Source organism: Oryza glaberrima, chromosome 1, assembly GCF_000147395.1.
Source record: "Oryza glaberrima chromosome 1, OglaRS2, whole genome shotgun sequence".
Classification (NCBI taxonomy): Eukaryota; Viridiplantae; Streptophyta; class Magnoliopsida; order Poales; family Poaceae; genus Oryza; species Oryza glaberrima.
The window spans coordinates 19,095,854-19,120,553 of record NC_068326.1 but is presented as its reverse complement, the minus strand read 5'-3'; the positions used below and the strand labels follow the sequence as shown (position 1 = coordinate 19,120,553).

The window sequence follows — 24,700 nt, the reverse complement described above, 5'->3', positions numbered from 1 at the left end:
TCAGCTTGCTAATTTTACCGCCTCGCTTCTTCTCCATTGCAACACCATCGTGAATCTTTTTCTTGGGCACAACGTCAATGAACCAATCTTCAAATACGAAGTCGCCTCCTTCATCATCCAAATCAGGCCAGAACTCATACTCATCCATATCGGGCCCATCCTGGGTATCAAAGATCACGTTCTTGCCTTCTTCTAAACATCGGCCAGATTCACGATGAAACCACTTGCCTCGAACCCGCTGCCCGCACCACATCTGGGCAGGCTGTTTGCATTCATCATTTGAGTGCACTATGTTGCTGCCGCCACAAATCCTACCACCCTTCTCAACTTCCCCGCAATCCTGAATCTCACCACCATTCTCCTTCGCTTCCCCACAATCTTGAATCCCACCACCCTTCTCGTTCACCTCCCCACAATCCTGAATCCCACCACCCTTCTCCTCCACTTCCCCACAATCCTGGAACTCAGTTTCGGGCACAAACTCCTGATCTGAGGAGAAGCAGTACTCGATGCCTTCATCATCAGAATTAGGGATGAACTCAATCTGGTCGTCGTCGGACCCATCTTGTGTATCCAAAACAAAATTCTCACCTTCTTCCAATAATTGGCCAGATATTCGACAGTACCACATGCCTCGACGCTGTTTCTTACCGCGCATCTGTCTGGCACTTCGCAACCTGCCGCTGTCATCACCGCCACAACCCAATCTCTTGCCGAAGCCGCCGCCCCTAGGGCCTCCACCTCCGCAGCCCCTAGGTTCGCCGCCGATGCAGCCCCTAGGGTTTGCGTCGCCATCGTCGAAGCCGCAACCCAATCTCTCGCCGAAGCCGCCGCCACCGCCACCCCTAGGGCTGCTGCTATTGTAGCCCTTAGGGCCTCCGACATCGCGGTCCCTACAGTTTCCGCCTCCATCATCACCTCCACAACCCGATCTCTCGCCAAAGCCAGCGTCGTAGCCATCCCTACGGCCTCCACCGCCATAGCCCCTAGGTTCGCCGCCGCTGCAACCCCTAGGGTTTCCGCCATTGCTGCTGATGGCGCTCTCAGTGTTGCCGCGGTTGTTGAGCATGTTGTCACACACCGGATATGGCTTGCTCGTCTGGGGGTGGGGGAGGGGAGGGGGATGGATGGGGATTGGTGCGGTGTGCTGATGGGAGGGAGAAGCGGGGTGCTGGTGTGGAAGACGCGGCGTGGAAGGAGAAGAAAACGAGAGACGAGCGATGGGGAAGAAGAGAATACGAGAGGAGAGGATAAGGTAGCGCTTTAGAGCAAAAATCGTTTAGAGGAGAAAGAGTTCGCTACTGTTTTAGATGGCCCCACTTCTTTTTTTTATGTGTGCTTGTCTAGGAGTTTGCTAGTGCCTGCCAAGCTGCCAGCGTCAAGAATTATGGGACTTTTGGTTAGGAGCAGAACGTCCTCCTTTCTAGGACGGAGGGAGTAACATATTTTGTGTGTCCTCGAATAAATTCACGTTTTTATAATGTTTACTAATAAATATTATATTTTTATAAGGGTCCGCTATCAAAATTTACCTATATTTATCCATACCAAGAACCACGCACTCGTCGACACGCACGCTCTCCAAATCGCGTTACAAAAGGAGGTGACCGATCGACCGACCGGAACAGCATTCGATCGCCACACAGGAAAAGTCGGCACGTAAATCCACCACCATCGTCCTCTCCCTTCCCTTCAATTCCCAGACACATCATCGCACATGCCCATGCACGCATACATATATCCTCCTGACCTTCAATTCCCCCACACTGGAGTTCTACAACTGTTGTTGTACTACGTAGTGTATGGGCGCATCACGCCCACGCATGCATGCATGTGCCGCACTGCCGCCCCCTCCTCGACCGATCGAGCCGTTCTTTCCCAGGCCGTACCGTCTGCGTACTTACACAGGACAACGTACTAGTACTACGTCTCCTTTTCTTTTATTTTCTTTTCGGTTGATTGAAAGGTCAGCCATCACGGTGTCAATCGACGTCGTCCCCGCCCTATTGATATCCCTCCATTAAAAAGAAAAAATCTCTACCTACGTTTGGGTCCATTAAAAAGAAAAAATCTCTACCTACGAATCCAAACGCAACGTAGTAAGGAGTTAATTTTTTATGGTACAGAGGAAGTACAACTTTTCTTTTGTACCTTCATTTCGAATTTGATATTTTTGTTTATGAAAAACATGTATTTTTCTATAGTCCATAGATATCATTTGGACAACAGCCTTAATTACTTATATATAGTTGAATTAATACTATGTATTTTTAACTTACGAAGGAAATACTTCCTCTGCCTTAAAATGTATGACGCAGTTAACTTTTTTAAAATATTTATCATTTATTTTATTTAAAAGTTTAACATAAATATGTAAAAGCATAAGTTAGGATTTTAGTTTCTTTGATGATAAAATAAGTCTTAATAAAATAGATAGTATTTTATATAAATTTTATAATAAGATTAATGCTTAAATATTATGCGAAAAAATTCACGCTGTCATATAAGTTGGATGAAGATAGTATATGTAATATGTATACATATTGTACAGTCGGGACAGAATATCCCTCAACTGGTGGTATTCCTTTTTTTTCCGTTGGAGCATAAAGTTGAATTTATATATGGCAAATTTTGCTACAGAACATCGTGACTTTGTGATTTTAGGTGTATGACACTGTACACCGCGCGAAGTGACTTTTGGGGAAGACATTCAATATTTGCTGGTGTATATCGCACCCATTAAAAGTAATAATTTTTGGTTGAAGAGGAGAGAAAGATCACGTGAAATGTCAAAAATATCCTTGGGCCCACATGTTAGCTTTTCTATCTCTCTTCTCTCTCTATTCCCTCCTTCCAGCATCTGCAGAGCAGCGATGATGGTGGGTAGGTGAGGTCCAGCAGCGGTGGGAGGGCGAGGGCGGAGCGGCCGCGGCGACATTCGTAAGAGGGTCGAAGCGAAAGCGATGGGCGGGCGGCGGCTGGGCGTGCTGAAGCACCGCCGCCATCGGAGAGGGATGTGGAGGAGGAGGCGGTAGAATGGGCATCGCGGCGGCGACGGGATGCAGTCTGGGAGTGGGGGGGGGGGGAGAACCAGGATGTGACCATGGGTGTCGTGGAGGATGCGCCGCGGAGCTGGGGCTCCAGCAGCTTCGTGCCAAGGCCACCGCACGCTCGTTACTGCCGCCGGCCCTTGCCTTCCTGCCTCCGTTGCCGCCGACCCCGTCACCAACATCATCCTCAACGGCATCGGCGCCACGGGCATGTTCCTCACGGCAGGGGCGGTGTACTGGTTGTACACTGGCTCCTCTCCGTTGGAAACAGTGGGTAGTGCGGTGGCGAGGCGGAGCCGGAGAAGAGAAAAGAGAGAAAGGAGGGAGAGGGGGGGGAGAGGAAAGGAAGAAGAGGAGAGAAGAGAGGGAGAGGAAGAGGGGTAATTTGGTCACGTTGTGTAAAAAACTGGACCCTTCTCGCCTTGTCAGCACAAAAAATACTAATTTAATGGATGCGGTGTCTCATGGCAAATAATCACATTTACACAGTGTTTTCTCCCAAAAGTTACTTCACGCGGTGTCCTACAACTAAAACCGCGAAGTCACGATGTCCGGTAGCAAAATTTGCCTTCATATATTGATATGTTTTGATCTCTATTTATTGTAAAAACATCTTATTTTTTTTGGCATATGCGTGTTGCTAATAAACATTTTTATATGGAACGTTGTCACACAGACCCAACTGAATTAGGACCTTAATGGCACACACTTCAACTCTATCTAACTGGCCCCTTTGAATCAAAGGAATTATGGAGGAATTTCATAGGATTGAAATCCTATAGGAAATTTTCCTACGTAGCTCTTTGATTCAAAGGATTAAAGTTTTCTAAATTCAATAAAATTCCTATGGAATGGCTTGTTGCATATAGGTTTTGGAGGAAACTTAGCAAGAGGTCTAATCTCTTGGTAAAAATCATTTGAGTCTATCTCTCTCATCCGATTCCTGTGTTTTTCATGTGGTCCAATCAAACGATCGTTTTGCAATCCTCTGTTTTATACTTGCATTTCTGTCAGAATCCTATGTTTTTCCTATTCCTTCGTTTTTTTCTTCCTACGATTCAAAGGAGCCCTAAAAGTTTTTATTGTGTCAATATTACCACTAGGAAAATCTTGGCCGATCTCGAGTTGTCGACCATGGAATTATTAACAATGAACGGTCCAGATTTACTCTAAACCAATTTACCGTACCAATCTCTGAAAAGGATCCGACGGATCACATAAAAAAAAAACAGCCAAACGCAAAGCGGGCAAAAAAGCACCAAATCTCACCAAACGACATTCGTGCGGCGCAGGTGGAGTGGACGGAGCAAGGCCGAAACGGAAGGCCGCAAACAGCAAGCAGCGTTGCCGGCCTTGGCTTGGCTGGTGGCTGCTACGTGCGGCGGGAAGCTTCCCGGAAGCTTCGTTTGCGCCCCCCCCCCCCCCCCCCCCCCCCACGTCGCCGTCCCCACGCCATCAAACCGCCACGGGATCAATCACCCTCCGCCCCGTCCGTACGTCTGCGTCTGCAGCCTTCCGTTTCGTTTTCCCTCTGCGACTCTGCCAGTGCATTGCCTATCTCTATATATCCATCCACCCATCTCATCTTTTGTCTCTTTCTGCTGCTGGAGTAGTATTGTTCATTTATACATGCAATAAATATCGAGATTAAGCGGAAACTTAAGATATATACCCTCGAATGAATTAATGAACTGAATCCGTAAAATATGTATGGTAGATCGGTAGTACGTGTTTGTTCCTTTTTTTTTTTATAAAAAAAATAATTTGCTGGTGTTTGATGATGCGAAGGATTGCATTACATTGATGATCCAATAATTCGCTCACGACGAAACCGCATAATTGCATTTGTGGTTTTGTTTCTCCTCCTCGGCTCCTCCCTATATATGAGCTCGCCACTGCTGCCGCTTCTCCTCGTCCTGTACAAAACTACACACCATCACGAGAACCTCCTCGTGGCGGCGAGCTCTCGCGACTCGACTCTCGCGTCGCGCGCGCGCACGGCGCCATCAATCGATTCTCACATCCATCCATCTGCCTATCTATCTCTCGCAATTCTGGCGGCGCGCTGCGCGCATAGGGGGGGATCGAATTTGATCTAGTGGTGATGGAGGCGGCGGCGGCGATGGAGGCGGGGCGGAAGCTGGCGGCGCGGCACCCGCACGGGCGGAGCAGGACGGCGCACAACATGTCGTCGTCGTCGCTGCGGAAGAAGTCGGACGCCGCGCTGGTGCGGAAGGTCCCCGTGGCGCCGCTCCGCCCGCTGCTCGCCAACCTCCAGGAGGTCTTCCTCGCCACCAAGCTCGCCGTCCTCTTCCCCGCCGTCCCGCTCGCCATCGCCGCCCAGTGCTTCCGCTTCGACCAGGTTAATTCAATTCCCCATTCCATTCCATTCCATGTTCGCTTTGACCATCCTCTTGTCTGCTTGGTGTTCGTTGCATCTTTTTTTTTTCATCTTTTTTTTTTTCGAGTTCGGCGTTTGCAAGCGGCGGTGACCAGGTGGCAGGCCGCTGCGGCGCCTATTTTAAGTTTTTTTTTAACTAGTATAAACCGAGATATAGTACTGTAGCTTTTTGCTTGTAAGGCCACATGGGCAACTGCACGGCTGCACGAGGGCTGTGTCCTTGCACTCCTGTTTCTTTTCTCTCTATCTCTTTGACACTTTTATTTATGGTGTAGGATTAATTTTCGTAACTGTAGTAGAATTAGCCATCAATGTCTAAAGTGCTACTAGTAACAGTGTTAAAAAGTATACATACAAAAAATGTTGTCTTGTACCACTAGTACTAGTGTTAAACTGGCCAAGGACGTTCCGGTGGACTTCCTGATTCCACTTGAAAATTAGGCGCTGTTAGGCTAATAGGACAGGGAAATTATTTCCCACTCACTAAAATACATCTTTAAATCATAACCATTCATTTTCGCTCTTTCATTTAATCTTAACCCTTCATTCATTTCCAAATCTCAATCCCACCTCACATTTCTCATTATCTAAACACACCCTTAGTACATACATTTATGGCCTCTTTTAAAGAAGTCAATAAATTACAGAAATTTCTCATACATCAGTTCAATTTCCACAAAATTCCTAGGCTTGATGACGCAATAAGCATCCATGTCTGCCAGATGGCCCAGATGTAACCTGAAATACAGGCCTAGGAGTTAAAATGTGGAGCACTTCATTATTCAGTATTTTAATTTTCTGTTATGAACTGTTAGCTTGTGATTTCCTCCCTCCTCTGTGATAGTAGAATATTCCCCCGCAAAACATACTTTGTGGAGTAGTTTGTATTGCTTGCTGGTGGAGCCTATTAGCTTCGCCAGTTAGTTTGCCTCGTCGGGACACAAATATTCTGCCGTGGAGCCCTGAGCTTTGAAGAAAACCCATCTGTCTCCTTGCAGCAAAAACTGAACTTAATTTGTCATCTTGCAAATTGCACTCGATTCCTCTTTGATCCGCCAAATTAGCGGCGTCATGCCGTTTTGCTGCTTGCTGAGTAGACGACAGGATTCTGCCGGTATAAGCGGCTGGGACGATGACGAATCCAACCCATTTAATTCTTTGCCTCTTGGTTGAGTGTACTTCTACCCCAGAAAGTGATCAATCTCCGTTGTGTTTTGGAGCTTGGTGAATCAGGGGGTTTGATTGTGTGTTGTGCTAATAGATTTAGCTTGGTTTTTAGTTTCGAAAGGAAAACAGATTTAGTTTGGTTTGGAGATAAGTTCACACTCTGCTGCATGCATCATGCATGGATGATGAGTGAAGCTGCTTCCAGTAAAGGTTGGAAGTGTTGCATTTTAGTGGTTGAGGTCAACAGTCTGTCACATTTCCTGATTAGTTGGAAGAGACATGTTTTATTCCTGATTAGTTGGAAGAGACATGTTTTATTCCTTCCACGTGGCATCTAATTATTTAATTGTGATGCAGGTATTTTTGCTGATCCAGTGCTAGTAAATTAGTGATAAAATAAAATAATGCGTTACCTTACAGTACTTTCCCTTTTTTTTTTGTCGATATGTCTTCATCTTATACTTTTAACTACTATTGCACATTAATCCAATATGTGTTGACATTGGGAAACAAATATTTATCTTGACAGGTGTGGGTGTTCGCTCTTAGTTTACTGGGCCTCATCCCTCTCGCCGAGAGAGTCAGCTTCCTCACAGAGTAAGCTACTCGTTACAGAAGCAATTTTTATGTCCAGTTTTTAAAAATTCTGTTTATAATTCGAATGCTGAAATTTTGCATTTTGCTACTGAAATTTTGCAGGCAGATTGCACTCTACACCGGTCCCACCGGTAAGTCACAACGATCAGTCCCAAACTGAAAGTAATTTAAGACTTCATATTATTCGTGGATGGAATCATCTTTCTTAACATCAAAAAATGGCACTTGTTTCTCTATTTGTTGTAGCAAATGTTTTTTTAAAATTATAAAAGATTAGAGAAAAATGTCTCATATTTTGCTAGAGAAACCAAAAATAATTAATGCTACATTTGTCCACATGCAAAACAGATGGATCTATTAGCTCTTGATTAAGTAAACATTAACTAAAACAAACTTAAAAGATGGATTAATACAATTTCTTAAATCAATTTTTTCAGTTTGAAAAAAATGAGCACGGAGAAGAAAAAAATGAGCTACCAAACACAGCCTAAGCAATGTATATGAAGTAATTGAACTTGCTGTTGTGGTGTGTTGGTGATGGTGTATGCATGGGGGGGCAGTGGGCGGGCTGCTGAACGCGACGTGCGGGAACGCGACGGAGCTGATCATCGCGCTGTTCGCGCTGCTCAAGGGGAAGATCGAGGTGGTCAAGTGCTCCCTGCTGGGCTCCGTCCTCTCCAACCTCCTCCTCGTCCTCGGCACCTCCCTCTTCTGCGGCGGCGTCGTCAACCTCGGCGCCCGCCAGCCCTACGACCGCAACCAGTCCGACGTCAGCACCGCCCTCCTCTTCCTCGCCGTCCTCTGCCACTCCGCCCCGCTCCTCCTCCGCTACGCCGTCGCCGCCGGCGAGCACTCCGTCTCCGCCACCTCGGCGTCCCTCGACCTCTCCCGCGCCTGCAGCTTCGTCATGCTGGCGTCCTACGTCGCCTACCTCTTCTTCCAGCTCAAGACGCACCGCCAGCTGTTCGAGCCGCAGGAGGTGGACGGCGGCGACGCCGGGGACGACGACGAGGAGCCGGCGCTCGGGTTCGCCAGCGCGCTCTTCTGGCTCGCCCTCATGACCGCCGTCATCTCCGTCCTCTCCGAGTACGTCGTCGGCACCATCGAGCCCACCTCGCAGTCATGGGGCCTCTCCGTCAGCTTCATCAGCATCATCCTCCTTCCCATCGTCGGCAACGCCGCCGAGCACGCCGGCGCCATCATCTTCGCGCTCAAGAACAAGCTGGTAATTCAAACAAACAATGTGCATCCCATGCAAACGATCAGAGTCGTCTCTCCTGAAAACAAAATCAATGTTTAACTTGCTAATTAATGTAACATAATCTGGTGTTTGATTCAGGACATCACTCTTGGGGTAGCTCTGGGATCGGCCACCCAGATATCCATGTTCGTGGTGAGTGCTGCTGCTTAACTTACCCAGTACAGATCCTGTAGTTGTTCTGCTCTCATCCGGTTGAACGGATTGCCAAATCATGATGGGGTTGCAGGTGCCACTGAGTGTGCTCGTGGCCTGGATCATGGGGGTCCAAATGGATCTTGACTTCAAGCTGCTAGAGACCGGCTCTCTGTTCATGGCGGTGCTGGTGACGGCCTTCACCCTGCAGGTACACTGTGACTCATGCATTTTTACTTTCAACAGGTGGAAATGGAATTTAGTCACCGAAAATTACTCAGATAACAGGATAACATCTTAAGTGACATGTTGCAATTCAATGTGTCAACTAATTGATGGGCTTGATTTACAGGATGGAACATCACATTACCTGAAGGGGATTCTCCTCCTCCTGTGCTACATTGTCATCGGCGCATGTTTTTTCGTTGCAAGACAACCTGCAGGTATGTTTGCCTTTGTAAAAAAATAGCATGTTTTTGCACTTGATTGTAAGTCGTATTCACAATAATCCTTCGCATGATAGGCCATGCAAACAGCAATGGAGCCTTGCTGGATGTACCAACCGGTTCCATGAGTGTTCAGGCCGCATGATGGGTAAGCTAGCATAATCTTGTTCTAGCTAATACAAAGACATGTGATCATTTAATATAGAACATTGATCTTTAATTTTGAAGAAAATGATAGAAGATGACTTAAAAAAAATCAATACGTATGTATAGCTTCTGGTACTGCCGTATCTCTCTATGTGGACTACCATATATTTGTCATGATTTCCAGCATCTGGTGTGACTGAGTAGCTAATTTGTCGGACTCTTGGAATGCTTAAGTATGCCCGCATGTGTCTGAACAAGTCATCAAATAATAGCATGTAGTCCTGACAGGATGCACACCAATCCCTTTCATTGGTATTAAACTATATACTAACCTTTTGGAACAGAGTGTTTTTACTCTTGGAGAGCAGAGCTGTACTGTAGTGCAATAGTACTTAATTTAAGCTAACCACCTGTACTCTGCACAATTCTTAACTATGTCCAGTCAGTTATCTTCATATGAGAACATGGAGGTTTTTGTCCTTCAAATGAGCAAGACTATTAGTAATAAGATTTCCAGCTCCATAATGTGCATCTGATGCATGGGAAAAATTTCAGATCAAGATGTCTCCTGAACAAAACATGGAGGACAGCAAGCAATGTACCTTGGCTGTCAAGTCACTTGGGAGGGTAGCTCTTCATGTGCCAGCAAGACAGATCATCATGATCATCAGAGTTTCCTGAAGGGATGCATTGGAAGTTGCACGGAATGCATGTCAAGGTGTTACTTATCCTTATAGGATAAGGATGCAATAAGGATATCCATATATATTTGTGCCCAATCCTATACCCAGTGTACATGAGCACATTTGTTCCATCTATGCAGCTCTCAATAAGATAGTATTTGCGGTACAAATCTATGCTCTCCTAAGTCCTAACAGGGTGATGATGTAAGAGCAGATCATGTTTATGTCTGCAACTCTACTTCTCTATTTCATCTTAAAACTAGAATGTTTTTCACCATGATCCGATAATGAAGTGACAACTGCCGAGGTTTCAAGCAGCGTAACAAAAAAGAAGATTAGGACAACCAAAAGAAACGCCTAAGAAAACCCACCATTTCTATGAATTTGACTGAAAACTCCTGTTTTGTTTTCTGGCATCTCCTTTTATCAAGATGAAAACATTCTGTTCATTTCCTTCCATGTTGATATAAATGTACAGTTCGTAAGGAACAGAAGAGGTTTTTTCTTTTAAAAACATAATGCTTAAATAATGTTTCTTTTTCAAACATCTGTCCATGTTCTTGCCTAGGAGTTAAATGTGCCTAATTTGTAAGGCTCAGAATAGAACTAGTTTTCATTTACCTTGAGAAGCCTGAACAAAACAGAGGATGCTAGAGAGCAAGCAATCTTCTGGCTTCATGTTGTGAAACACCACAATGATGATATCAGAGTCCTGAATGGTACCCATTGTTGCACGAAATGCAGCTTCAGGAGTCAACTTCATTGCCAATTAGCCAAACCAAGAAGGAAACACGACTCCTATGTGATACCTAATAGCAGAAACACGAACTGTGCAGCAGATCATATTGGGAACAAAAACACAAGGAACTTCAGCCTAAATACTTGGACATATCATGCCAATCTTTTATCTCCTTAGCAGTACTTTTGTTGTACTCCCTATATGTTAATTTATATATCCGGTACGAGTAATGATCGACTAAAACATGGGTGAGCACTGAACAATCCTGCATAAGATTAACTGTATTTTACTTAATATTATCCCTATCTAATTGAAAAGGCAATTCCCCTGCCAGAATTTTAGAAAAAAAAGAAGAAATGAGACAGCAAGTGTAAACTAAATCTTTGTTCAATCGTAGAACTAGAAGTAGTATTTTGTTCAAGTGTAAACTGATGAGGTGGACCTGATATCAGAAACATAGTGAAGTGATTTTGAGTTAGCCTTTCCAGTCCAACTGAACTATGCGCATATACTTTGTGTTTATATAAAAAAAAAGTAAAAAGGATAACAATGTATAAAAGAGAAGACAGAAGGACATAAGAGTACACCCATGCCTAACTTAAGAGAGAAAAGGCACCAAGAGATACATGATAAAGAAATTAAAACTATTATTAGGTTATTGGCTGCAGTAGTCTACATGGACTGGATTCCCTAAGTTAGTTTCAGCCTGTCATATTCTGCATATTTAAATGCATGGTTCCATACAACCATCCATAAAAAACCTGCGTTTTTTTGGATCAATTCAGAGCCCTTTTGAGCAGCACGATTCATAAGGAGAATGTAATATTTTTAGTCAAGAAAGAAAAGTGTGTGCAATGCTTGAAATAAACATTCACCAGACTTGCAGTATGACAATGGGAAAGCCCATAAACAAATTGGATGTTATAACTGGAAATTCAGTTAGCGGATACGAGATAGAGCTCTCACTCCTCTCAGTTAATCTGCTCTTTCCATGTTTAGATATTCTGTACTGACAATGCATTCAAAACCATAAGATATTCTTCTTGATCGCACAAATGACTAAAACCGACGATTAGCAGTATACCACCTGTAAATTGCACGATAGATTAAACATTATTGTCAGCTATTGCCACCTTGCGAATCATTAGGGTCTCCATGGAGGCCGCACTTGAGATGCCAATCTGCTAGCACGGCCTGAAGAACGGACCATATCACCAGTAGGACGTTGGCTGTTCACCGGCCGTCCTGCCCGTCGCTGCTGATGCAGTGGAGCACGCTCTCTCGGCTGCTCACTGCTGCCACGCCTCATGTTAGCAGCCTGCGATCCCCATGCCCGGCCATTACTGATCTGAGGTCCGCTGTGCTGCTGCTGGAGATGGACACCAGGAATGTAGAAGCTCGTGTACGGCACGACAGCGTAGAAGAACCCATTCTTGCACACCTTGGTGACACGCATTGATCTGAGCTCAAGTGTGAAGACACCCGCATCTGTTCTCAGGAAGATGATATTGGCACCCTCCACAAATCCAATTGGTAGCACTGGGTAGAGTGATCAAGATTTGGTAGCAGACTGTCTAGCTCAATGACCCTGCACTTCTCCCAATTTGCCACACCATGTCCATGATCCAGGCTCACATCAATTAACCACACAGAGAGGAGGCTGTGATCCTCCACGGCCGCGAGCCCAAGCACGCCATCGTTGTCCAGCGGCATGAGTACGAAGCCATCGTCGAGCTCAGCCGGCGGATCGATGAGGGAGAGGCGATGGCGCTTCATGTCGAACTTGACGACTCCGATACCAAACACGAGGGCGAAGTAGAGCGAATCTCCGATGAGGGTGGCGGGCTTGCCCTCGACGCAGAACTCGGGTCCTCGGGCGAGGCGAGCGGAGGTCGGTGGGCTCCACTCGTCGGACTCCGACGAGTACACGGTCGCCCACGCCTCGTTGTCCTCCTCGGTGCCCACCACGACGACGCGGAAGGGGCCCTCGTGGCAGTCGAGGTGGTCGCAGCCGGCGGCGGCGGCAGCGCAGAGCACCGCGGCATTGTAGTAGAAGAGGTACGGGACGTCGGGGCGGGGAAGCCGCCGCAGCAGGTGGCCCGTCATGGGGTGCCACACGACGAGGTCGATCCTGGAGGGGTAGGCGTCGAGGAGGGCGCAGCCATGGCGGCAGTCGAGGGCCATCCCGCAGTGGAGCTCGGGTGGCGGCGGGGGGATCGGGAGGGCGGTGGTGGGGACGAAGCGGTCGGGGTGGTCGGCGTCGTCGAGGTTGTGGAGGAAACCCAGCAGGGGAGGCGGCGCGCGGCGTCGGCGGCGGAGGAGGAAGGCCCGGTCGGAGAGGAGGCGGCGCCAGCGCTTGCAGACGGCGGAGGCGCGGGCGAGGCAGGCGGGCTCGTCGGGGGGGAGGCGGAGGAGGATCTCGTCGACGAGGTCGTCCATCAGCTCCGGCGGATTCATCCTTCTCCGGCTCGCCGCCTCGCCGGCTTCTGCGTTTGGGGTTCAGAGTAGAAATTTGGGATTATCTCACCAGAAGGAAATGGAATTTACCATTCTCAATCAACTTAACAGAATAGTACATTTTCTCCTCCTATCCTAATACATTATTATATGATTATTTTATAAATACATTTATAGATCCATGTTTTTCTAAAAGAATAATCAAATTGTTTTAGACTCTAAATTACCTGCCGTTGTATAGTGTTATAGTTAGACAGTAAATTTCAAAACTTGCGCTATAAAACAATATTTGCATTGTAATTTTTCTAACACACAATGTACAAATGAATTAGGATTGAAAGTAATTTACTACTACCTCCTTTCATATTATAAGATTTTCTAGCATTCCCACATTTATATAGATATTAATAAATCTAGACACACATATACGTCTAGATTTATTAACATATATATGAATGTGGGCAATGCTAGAAAGTCTTATAATATGAAGGAGGAAGTACATGCTTGGAAGAGAAGATACGAGATAGAAACATACTTGCATAACATATAAGAGAGAATACCCACGTAGGAAAAACATAACTGAAATTAAGTAAAAAAAAAAAAGACGATCTACTTGCCATGGTGATGATGATGAAAAGATGCCACATGACCCACACCTCTCTTTTTTCCTACACACCTTACTCTCACTGTACTTCACATCATCCTACCCTCACCGTACTTTTAGAGCATCTCCAACATCTCCATATCAAACTCTCCAAACACTCATATAACCAACTCTCCATCTGATTTAGCTAGTCAAACTAGTTACTCGCTCCAACAGCCTCTCCATCTACCATCTCCATTATAAGTCTATGACAAATGGGACCCATGTCAGTCTCTGCTAACCTTCTTCCTTCTCTTCCACCACATTTTTCCCCACCCAAACATCTCTCTTCTTCCTCATGTACTACTGCCTCCTCCCCACGCCCTCTACCTCGGATGGCGGCGGTCGTGGCAGAGGTCACGGTGGGCGACGTCAGGAGGGCGGCGGTCACGAAGGACAGCGCGGAGGACAGCGGCGGTCACGGAGGATGGCGGCGGCCGACGGCGCGGGGGACAACGGCGGTTGTGGAGGACGGTGGTGGTCGCGACTGGCGACGACGCCTCTCTCCTTTGTGGCGTCGTTGATGGCAGGACGTTAGCGAGAGAGGAGCCGGAGAGGAGATGGGAGGAGGAATGTGCGAGGGGCCCATGGTTGGCTAGTGGCTTTTGGCTTGCCAAATTTGGCTAGTGGATTGGAGAGGCTGTTGGAGCACGTTTTTTTTTTGGCATGAATGGCTAAATTTTGGCTTGGAAAGTGTAATGGAGAGGCTGTTGGAGATGCTCTTATGTCGCTACCACTTTCCCTTCTCTGAGTCCAAAGAGGATAATAAATGGAGTAGAGAGGAGTTAGGTTAGAGATAAACAGCAGAGGAGCTAAATGCAAATCTTTACCATGATGAGTTTCAGAGGGACTAATTATTAAATTTTTACCACCATTGACAACTGTCGGACGTTTGATGTCGCGATTCCGGTATTTGCATAATATAGGGATCGTTGGTACTAGGATATACACGAGACTGAGGTAAAAGAGACGGAGACAGGGGTTTTTATACAGGTTCGGGCCCCTGAATTGCCAGGTAATAACCCTACATCCTGTTGGCCAAAGCCGGTATTGCTCTTATTCACCATAATCACACAGTACAATGTTTAGGGTAGCCTATCTAACTGTTGTCGACATGGCGGTCTGAAGATCTGACTCGTAGTCGACAACAGGGTAGTCTTCCTCCTCGAGTTCGTGCCCGGCGAGATCAGAGATAGCGCTTTCGTCTCTCCTGATAGTATCTGGAGACATCGTAGGGGACTAGCCGTGCCTATCCCTGAAGTCGATATCCGGCGTCTTGTCTTGGCGTATGTTGGCTTGTATTGGCTTGTAGCTTTGTGGCGTCTATGTTACCCATGTCTGTTGATTGTGGGTGTGTATCGTCGTCTCCCCTCTTCTCCTAGGGGGTATTGTATTTATATCCATAGGTGTCCCCTTGTCCAAGTAGAACTAGGGAAACCAATATGGATACAATCCGAGTAGTCTTTGTCGTTTCCATATAGAACTCTGGTTGTCTTTCCTTATCTGGAACTCCTCCTATATCCGCAGGTTGTTTCCGTATAGGACATGGTATGTGGTGGGTCCTGCTGAGATTTAGTCAACTAGTATTAGGTATGTGGTATCCATAACCCTGACAACAACCATGTCAGCAGCGGAGACCTACCAAGGTGTTTTTCTCCTATTGTGATACATTAAATCAGCATAACTAATCTAAATATGCAATTTTACAATATTTCTCCTATAATTATCTCCTCTTTTCCTTCCTCTTGCTTGTTATCATCTCACCCTTCTGTCTCTGACTCCACCACCTCCTCTTGTGTCTTTGTCTTTTACATCTCTTTTTTCCAGTTTAGCTTTCCCAGTCTAGCCTGAACAATTTCCTTGCTTTTAGAGTCTCTATATTATTTTCTCTCTTTAGAGGTACTACCTAAGTTTAAGTTAGAGGCAATAGTAATATTATTCAACTCAATCGAATCTAACAACTGAAATATAGCAAATGGATTAATTAGTTGTTGTAGCTTAATGCTCCAAGTTCTTCTTCTAGGTGAGTATCTTAGTTCTTTTGGTTATTGGGTTAGTAGCCATCTCCCTTTGTCTTAGATTCATCCTTGAAGTCACTGCAAGTTCTGTTTTCTTAGCCCTGTTCTTCTTTTTGTTAGACACCTCTTGGAAATTGTCCTCTTCATTATCTTCTTCCTCTCTAAGTCTTTCAATGTCAGAATCAGTGGGAATCTGACATCTCTCAAAATCATCATCAGTAGGGGAACATTCATGCATTAATAGCTTCTCATTTGTCATTTCACCTCCCTCATCTTGAGATTGCATCTCGACCGGTGTCACCATCTCCTGAGACTCTTGTTCTATGACTAGATTTTCCTCCTTCCCCCAAAGCACCATAGTAGTACAACATTCTGTCTTTTCTACTTTCTTCAGCAATGAATCTTTCTTTGATGCCAATTTCTTCAGGGTTTTCCCACTATGAGTCATCTGTGTTTTCCCTATGTAAGTAGGAGGTGCATAATATGTTCCAAATCTGCTCCCTTGTTGGCTTCCTTCACCTCTGAGTTTGTCTCCCTCTTGGACTATTTTTGGTTTTGAACTCATCATCCATGTTCATATCTTCTTCCTGACCCTCATTGTCCTTGTCATCCTTACAATCTCCATCATCAAGGGGATTTTGCCTATTTTCATATGGTGGATAGCCATCTGGTTATCATATGATCATATAGCCCACCTTGTTGATGTAGATGTGTATGGAGAAGTGTAATTCTCTAGGGTCCTTACATACAACTCTCAGTCTCACAGGCCTATCTCTCCTCAAGCTAGCTCCCTCAATAGCCTCAAATTCCCCAACCAATTTTATAATTGCTTTAACTGAATCTTCTATTCTGGCTAGTTTGGGTACACCATAAATTTTCACCCATAAAACTACCAGTTCATCTTCTGCCTCTTATGTTATCCTTGTCTCGACCACACTTGCCTTGATCATAGATGTCTCAAAGTCAAAGCTTTTACATGTTGAGATCTTACTCTCACCTTATCAGAAGGAAAATTAATGAGAAATTCTTTCTCATTAAGTTGTTTCACTTTCCACTCCCAATTCTACCCCACAAATAGGTGTTTCAATTCAATAACCACCTTCCCACAACTGTCTCCCCATGGATTACTGTCAAAATACCTCTTACTAGAGCCCTAGCTAATTCTGTTTCTAACATATCAACTTGCAGGCTATAGAAACCTTGCCCTAGGATTTCAAATCCACATAGTTTGATACCTTTTTTCATCAAATTCATTGGACAGTGTATAGAGATGTGCTAGTGTTGCGACGTGAATAACAGAGAAAGAGATTTAGACAAGTTGCCTGGTTGTGACCTTCGCGGTACACTTGAAGAATTTGATCTTAGGAGCTCCCGCCCCTCGCTCTGCCTCCACCCCTAGACGGCGCCTTGGTTTGCCCTGGGGTTTTGGGCAAGCAGTTGCCGCCGGAGCTCCTCCTCTTCCCTTGCGTCCTGTCCCCCCCCCCCCCAACCTCCACCGTGCTCCACCGTACAATGTTTGTTGACTTGCCAATCTGACCGATTTGCCAGTCGGCGCTCCATCACCACTTGGGCAAACGAAAACGGTGGTCGCACTTCCTCTCCAGGACTTTCCAGATCCAGCGCGCTGTGTCACCAAATCGCCAGATCTCATCACCTCTCGCCAGGAACCCTAGGTGTGGTTGGGTCTCACCTCGCCTTACCTAGATCTACTCTCGCGAAACAATGGGAGAGATATTGGGGAAAATATCCTCCAATCCAATCCTCACCTTAGTTTTGTCATGACTTTCCCTCGGTTGCTCCGCTTGGGGCTTCAATCTCACTGTGGGTGGGCACTGTAGCTAGTGGTATTGTGTCGCCATTGATGCCGATCTCGGGCCATTCCTCTGTCGAAACTTCCTTCACGGGCTGCAGCTTCGCGCCACAAGCCTTTGCTTCTGGGCCGCGCGCCACTTCCGTGAGGATATCCGCATGGGTAAACCCCATGGGACACCAGTTGGTGAATGGTGATCCCCTCCGGCAATCGCCAACGCGAGGACCTCGGTGGTATTGCCTGTTACTCCTGCTCTCCCTAGACCCTAAACTCAAAGCCATCTTTCCTCAAAAGGCAAATAATTGTCAACACTGGCTGCTTCCGCTATTCATGATGCACTAGGCTCAATCATTCAATCGATTCACTATAGTGAGTTAGTGACCTCTGCTCGTAATTGTCCGTTCCTCTTGAAAGCAATGGCTCCTCTTCCGGCCACCGGCGCGGCGGGGCGCATCATCCTGGCGCACGGCGCGTGCCACGGCGGGTGGTGCTGGTACAAGGTTGCCGCGCTGCTCCGCGCCGCGGGGCACCGCGTGGACGCGCCGGACCTCGGCGCGGCCGGTCAGCGAGGCCTGGGCGTGGGCGGCGCGCCGGCGTCGTCGTTCGCGGACCACGCGCGCCCGCTGCTCGACGCCGTCCGCGCGCTCCCCGACGGCGAGCGCGCCGTGCTGGTGGGCCACAGCTTCGGCGGCATGAGCGTCGCGCTCGCCGCGGAGACGTTCCCGGACAAGGTCGCCGCCGCCGTGTTCGTCGCCGCCTTCCTGCCGGACTGCGCCAACCCACCCTCCCACCCCATCGACACGGTAATAAACTCATACCATGATGACAAAATTACGCTTTCTTTTCCTCTTATTTTCGCCATGAATTTCTGCCACTGCCAGTATCAAGAATCAGATTGGATGGACACCGTGATCGATCCAAGCCACGCCCCACCTTCCATCCTGTTCGGGCCGGAGTTCCTGAAGAAGAAGCTCTACCAGCTAAGCTCACCGGAAGTGCGTCGGCTAAACTGTTAATTAATCACTAATCGCACAACTCCTGATTAAATTAACCATGATCTAATCAGTTCATAACCTAATCAGCACAGGATTACACGCTTGCGAAGAGCTTGGTTCGAGCGAGCTCCTTGTACGTGGATGAGCTGCGGCGGCGGGCGGCGTTCAGGGAGGACAGGTACGGCGCCGTGAGAAAGGTGTATGTGGTGGTCGAGAATGACATGGCCATCGTCCAGGAGCACCAGCGGTGGATGGTCGCCAACGTCGAGGTGGCAGAGGTGAGGGTGATGGACGCCGGCGACCACAGGGCCATGCTCTCCGCGCCGGAGGAGCTGGCTGGGCACCTCGCCGACGTCGCCAACACATACATCTAAAATTAATGCGATTGATGGAGAATTAGTTAATTTGTTTTCTTTTGGATGACATTATGGTGAAACTTGATTTGGGTATAGGATTAGTACTAAGTAGGGTTAATTGGATCCAGCCATTATAAATTTGTATATTTGAAAATATGACATTACAAACACATATTGTAAATATTTACAATATTTTTAATATGTACAATAGTTTTTTGAAAAAAATGAATCCATTTTCAATATTTACAATAGCTAATATTTAATTGAGAGTAAACTGTACTTTGGACCCCTTTTTATTAACTAAGTTACATATTGCACTAGGTAATATCATTTCTTTTCATTTACACTATGTTTTAGTATTACCCAAACTTGCATATTGGACTGGTGACCCACATGTAAGTGAGCAAGATTTTCTTCCTCCTCCTCGGTATTCCCTGAGCCCGTGTGGTGCATGTCACTCACCAGCCTTGTTAATCCCCACGGCAATCCCCTCTTCTCACCATGCCGAAGAAAGATCCATCCTCTTCTTCCCCACTCCACCAAACGATGATGAGGTTGAGCGCGCTGGATTTGGGATGAAGTGGTGAAGGTGGATGAGCCTGTGCAGCACAGTGGTTGAGTTCGCAGATGAATTGGAGCTCGATCTTTAGACGTGGAAAGTGCTGGAGCTCGAGCTCAGGGCAGGATGTCCTCTTGTTCTTACCCGGCAGCAAGCAAGCAAGCAGAGCATGGTGACCTCTTCACCTCTTTCTCATTTTTTGCTATCGGCGAGGAGCCAGCTTGAGCTTGTTTGGCCCTGTTCATGGCGGCAACTACAAGCTCAGATTTGCATGCCTAAAGGAAAGGAGTACAGAGATGACAAGAACGGTTATAAGGTGAAACGTTTAGCAAAAATCTGATTCAAAGTGAAAAGGGTAAGTTAATCCTAGTCCAAATTACAACATGATAAAAAGAGACGGTTCAATATAAAATTTACACTTTAATTAATAACTAAAAAAGTAGCCCGCGTGAATGCGCGGGCATGTGTCATAGGTTGCATCTGCAAAGTGTGATTTCTCCGTAAATTTTCTTTGTCAGAATTGCCTAGGTAATTTTGTTAACTTTTATACTATGCAATATTTAATACATCCCTATAAATAATTTTCTATAATATTCTTATCATCTAAAAAGAAAAAAAGAAAGGTAGACTTAGTTTTTTAGGAAACAAATTTAACACTTAAAAGTAAGAATTTTTTTCTTTTTTTACTTTAGTGTTTACGGCCTCTCAAATGCATTCTATTTTTACCATCAGGCTAGCCCTCCTTTTATTTGGTTCACATTGATGTGATTTGTTAAATACTTAGATATGAACAATAAAGACAGGGAAAAAATATATATCATAGAACTCACTTCCCTATGATATTGGTGACCTATGGTGTTTCTTTTTTAAAAAAAAAACTAGTCAACATTAGTTTTAAAACTTAAATATAAAAAATAATACCTAGTCAACTTAAATATAATTTTTAAATCAATTATGTACTACTACCTTAGTGTGGCTTATATATGCAATAATATGTGAAAAAATTCATGATGCATGGCATATGATACAGAGAAGGCCATTAATATATAACTACTTAAAAATTATGCAATGGTTATGGCAAATGGGTGTTTCAATGTAGATGAAAATTAAGAGCCAAAAAACTATAAAATTTTCTCCAATTGGTTCAATTTAGTCCCTAATGACATTTTTTTCTATTTTTTGTTTATTTTATACTAATCTTATTTTAAGTCAACTTTGAAAAATAATCACCAAATTAAGACTGATATAGGTTCCTATTGTTAATTAACATATTGATTGTGTGGGATATGAGGCTACACTAAATGTATGCATTTGTAGAGTCCAATGCGATTGGGGCAGTGTGGGAGACGATCTATTGGAAATGTTTAATGTGGAGTGTGCGAGGCTCCATGCATCCTAGCTAGTATTAACATGATCAGACGAATAAATATAGCTGCGCAAACATCACTATTTTTGCAATGTGATGTATTATGATTGCTTCCATAATTTTAATATTTTTCTATAAAATTTATAGTTTAATGCTAGGAATCGTGTAACTATGTATTTCTTTTTAATCCAGCCTACACTTGGCATGAATTAAGTACATTTATATTATATAATCTTTATGTGAAGCCTACAATGCCAATCCAGTTGCCATAATTATGTTGCATTCCATAAATTTGTAGAAAGACCCTAGAATTTTTTCTAAATAATTTAAGTGAAACCGATGATCATATTTTTTTTCTCCTCGGATTTCTAATATGTTTCCTAACTTTTAAGAAGGGGCAATGTGGGTGCTTATGGTTTTCCAAAAGGTAGATTTAGTGGTTGGGAATAATAGAATTGCAAGACTTATATATATGGTCTTTAGCATCACTTATATGGTCCATACTTGGAGTTGAAAGCCCTTCCACACATGCTGAGCAATTGGTCTCTCAAATTACTAATCTCTAATTGCCTGCACAAACCAATGATCAAATGTTTTACTTTTTTAATTTGAATTTCTAAGTTTTTTTTTCTAGTTTTAAAACAATGACACATGGAGACTTAAGAGCATTATAGAGGATGTTTAATGGTTCTTTATTACGTAGAATAATTTAAGATGACATAAAACTTATCATCATTATTTTCAATGCTTTATTGTTATTTGGTTGAGGTGCAAAAGATAGGGGCTATGTTCAAGATTTTCAATAATTTATATAACTATATAAAAATTAAAATTAGAATGTTATTTGGTTTCCATGCAAAAGAATAGGGGTATATGTTGAAACGACTTATTTGATTTTTTTTATATGAGTAATATAAATCTCGAGTTATTTAGCTATCCATTTGTAAAACAGTTCAAACAAATTAAAAAGCAAATATAACTATAATTTAGCTATGTAACTATTAGATTTTTTATTATTATGTCGTTAGTTCAAAATTAGGAGGGGTGAATTAAATGGGAGGAGGAGAGGAGGGGAGAGTGGTGCGGAAGGAGAAACATATAAATGTAAAGCAGCAGGGGGAGGGGAGGATAGTTTGTTTTCTTTACATAGATCCAATTGGTCATCCGTTTGAGTTGTCTATTTTTAAAAATAGATCTTGGTTGTTTTTGCCATAGGTTCGGATACAAGATTTATTAAAGCCTTGTATTTCTAGTTTCACAAATCCATATATTTATATCCGCGATTACATTGATAGCATTCGAATAAATCATTATGTTCCTATTTTAGATGAAACTTAAATTTTTTAAACAACTATAATTTAACATATAAATTTCAAATCTACAATGGATCAAAGATATAGAGCTATGCCAAACAGATCCTAATGGTTAAAATAACATGCCCACCATTTTAGGAATAAACGCTAGGTGTTTTTTTTTCTCATGATTTCTAAGATTTTTTATATTAAGTTGTTAGTTAGAAAATAGAATAGCGAATTAAATGGGAGAGGAGAAGAGTGAATTAAATAAATCTGATGTGGTGTTTCAATTTTTAAGTTTCCTGTTTTGATTCCGACATTAATTTATCCGTGTAGTATTATGTGGATCATGTACAATCTTTAATTTTAATTTTGTTGGTTTAATAATCTATTCCCCCCATCTCGTATAATCAGACTAATTTAATGTTGTAGATGTTGCTACATTTTTTTATAAATTTGGTTAAACTTTTTAGGTAACGAAACAAAATCAAAGTGTCGTACACTATGAAATATGAAACGGAGGGAGGAATAATCTCTCGAGCATGCAGTCCTTGATTGTTTTAGTGCATTAATTTGTGGATCAAGTGCAATCTTGAATTATCTCTCGATCATGCAGTTCTTGATTGGGTTAAAAATTGGAGTCCTTTTTTAAAATTAGATCTAATGTTAAAATAATAGGTCCACCGATTTAAGTGTAAATCAACGTTTAGATATTTTTCTTTTTTATCAGAATTTTAGGATTTATTAAAACGCCACGTGGTGGTTTAGGAGCGTTTATAGTAAGACACGTGTCGTTTCAGGAGTGTTTGTAGAGAATTTAATAAATTTTTAGTATATAATAGATAGATAGATTTGTTCCTTTTTTTTAAGCCACCAACCGGCGCAGCCAAATACTATCCTGCTAGTTTTATCAGATATTTTTAAGATGAGCATGGGTTTTAAGAAAGTTGATGGAAATGATTGAAGAAATATTGTGATTTATCAAGAAGAGAAAGTATATGAGAAAATTAAATGGATAATAGTCGTGACTAATTGAAAAAATTAAAGGATATATGAAAAAATAGCTCTATTTTAAGATATGATAGCTGCTAGAAATAGATAAATATTTTAGAACTACAAGTAAACGTCCCTATCAATAGCCATATTATTTGACTGGACTATAAATTTTTATGTATTTCTTTTGTCGAATTTTGAAAAATAAGTCACGCTCATCATAGGGATCATGATCCTCTACAGCCAAAGTCATGCGACTTTATCACTGTCACGTGGGCCTAATGATCCCTAGTCCACGTGTTAGTAACAAAGAAACTGATCCTTGTCACAGACTCGCAACAGCAGGCAGTGGCGGCCCGGCGCACCTCCCAGCCTCCCCTCCCGTTGCATCAGCCGTGACGCACTACCCGACTCCCGTGGAACTCATACCCGCATGATGAGCCTATATCAATGCCACATTAATTGCCAGTTTGCCACGGTGCGCTGAATTACTAGATTCGCACGAGCAACAGTTAGCTAGCTATAGCCGGCGCCATCATGCCCTCGTCGACGGCCGTCGTCCCGACAGCGGCGGAGGCGAGCAGCCGCATCATCCTGGTGCACGGCACGGGCCACGGCGGGTGGTGCTGGTACAGGGTCGCCACGCTGCTGCGCGCCGCGGGCCACCGCGTCCACGCGCCCGACCTCGCCGCGTTTGGCGCCGACGCGCGCCGGCTGCGCGACGACGACGCGCCCACGTTCGACGACTACTCGCGCCCGCTGCTCGACGCCGTCCGCGCGCTCCCGGACGGCGAGCGCGCCGTGCTCGTCGGCCACAGCTTCGGCGGCATGAGCGTCGCGCTCGCCGCGGACACGCTCCCGGACAAGGTCGCCGCCGCCGTGTTCGTCGCCGCGCTCATGCCAGACTGCGCCAGCCCGCGCCCCGACGTCATCGAGAAGGTAAAACACACATCCAAGAACACTCCTCCTCTGTTCTCACTCGATCAAGCTGACGCAATCTTCTTCTTCTTCTTCTTCTTCTTCTTCTTCTCCGGGGAAGCTTCCATTGACGGACTGGGTGGACTGCGCGACGGACGAGGAGCACGCACCGCCGTCGGTGCTGTTCGGGCCGGAGTTCATGCGGCGGAAGCTGTACCAGCTGAGCCCGGAGGAGGACATCACGCTGTCGCGGAGCCTGGTGCGGGTGAGCTCCTACTACGTGGACGACATGCGCCGCCGGCCGCCGTTCGGCGAGGACCGGTACGGCGCGGTGCGCAAGGTGTACGTGGTCTGCGGGCAGGACCAGGCCATCGTGGAGGCCTACCAGCGGCGGATGATCGCCGGCTGCCCCGTGGAGGAGGTGAGGGAGATCGCCGGCGCCGACCACATGGCCATGTTCTCCGCGCCGGTGGAGCTCGCCGGGCACCTCGCCGACGTCGCCAACACCTACACTTGATTTTGATTGTACTAGCTGACAACACGTCGCCAGCATAACATACCAAGGCCGTGTTTAGTTAGATACCTAATTTTTTTTTTGACGTATACTGACATTTGAAGTATTAAATGTAGATTAATAATAAAACAAATTATAGATTCTGCCTATAAA

General features: G+C 45.0%; 3 protein-coding genes and 2 pseudogenes across 3 annotated transcripts; 3 read left to right on the top strand and 2 right to left on the bottom strand.

Annotated features, from left to right (window-relative positions):
* Window positions 1-4,893: 4,893 nt before the first annotated feature.
* LOC127777816 (vacuolar cation/proton exchanger 1a) lies at window positions 4,894-10,161 on the top strand. Its single transcript, XM_052304439.1, has 9 exons — window positions 4,894-5,412; window positions 7,148-7,215; window positions 7,318-7,346; window positions 7,776-8,440; window positions 8,555-8,608; window positions 8,703-8,819; window positions 8,961-9,051; window positions 9,132-9,202; window positions 9,757-10,161. Exons 1-8 carry the CDS (start codon window positions 5,155-5,157, stop codon window positions 9,197-9,199), a joined length of 1,350 nt encoding a protein of 449 aa, XP_052160399.1. The 5' UTR covers window positions 4,894-5,154; the 3' UTR covers window positions 9,200-9,202; window positions 9,757-10,161.
* A 1,130-nt stretch (window positions 10,162-11,291) lies between these two features.
* On the bottom strand, window positions 11,292-13,157 carry LOC127777827 (uncharacterized; annotated as a pseudogene).
* Window positions 13,158-15,721: 2,564 nt separating this feature from the next.
* LOC127777384 (uncharacterized) lies at window positions 15,722-17,832 on the bottom strand (annotated as a pseudogene).
* LOC127760307 (salicylic acid-binding protein 2-like) lies at window positions 17,744-19,089 on the top strand. The gene is made up of 3 exons (XM_052284550.1): window positions 17,744-18,354; window positions 18,433-18,546; window positions 18,639-19,089. Exons 1-3 carry the CDS (start codon window positions 17,968-17,970, stop codon window positions 18,918-18,920), a joined length of 783 nt encoding a protein of 260 aa, XP_052140510.1. The 5' UTR covers window positions 17,744-17,967; the 3' UTR covers window positions 18,921-19,089.
* A 4,515-nt stretch (window positions 19,090-23,604) lies between these two features.
* Window positions 23,605-24,700, top strand: LOC127759952 (methylesterase 3-like). Its single transcript, XM_052284163.1, has 2 exons — window positions 23,605-24,054; window positions 24,155-24,700. The coding sequence occupies exons 1-2, from the start codon at window positions 23,653-23,655 to the stop codon at window positions 24,548-24,550; spliced, it is 798 nt and encodes a 265-aa protein (XP_052140123.1). The 5' UTR covers window positions 23,605-23,652; the 3' UTR covers window positions 24,551-24,700.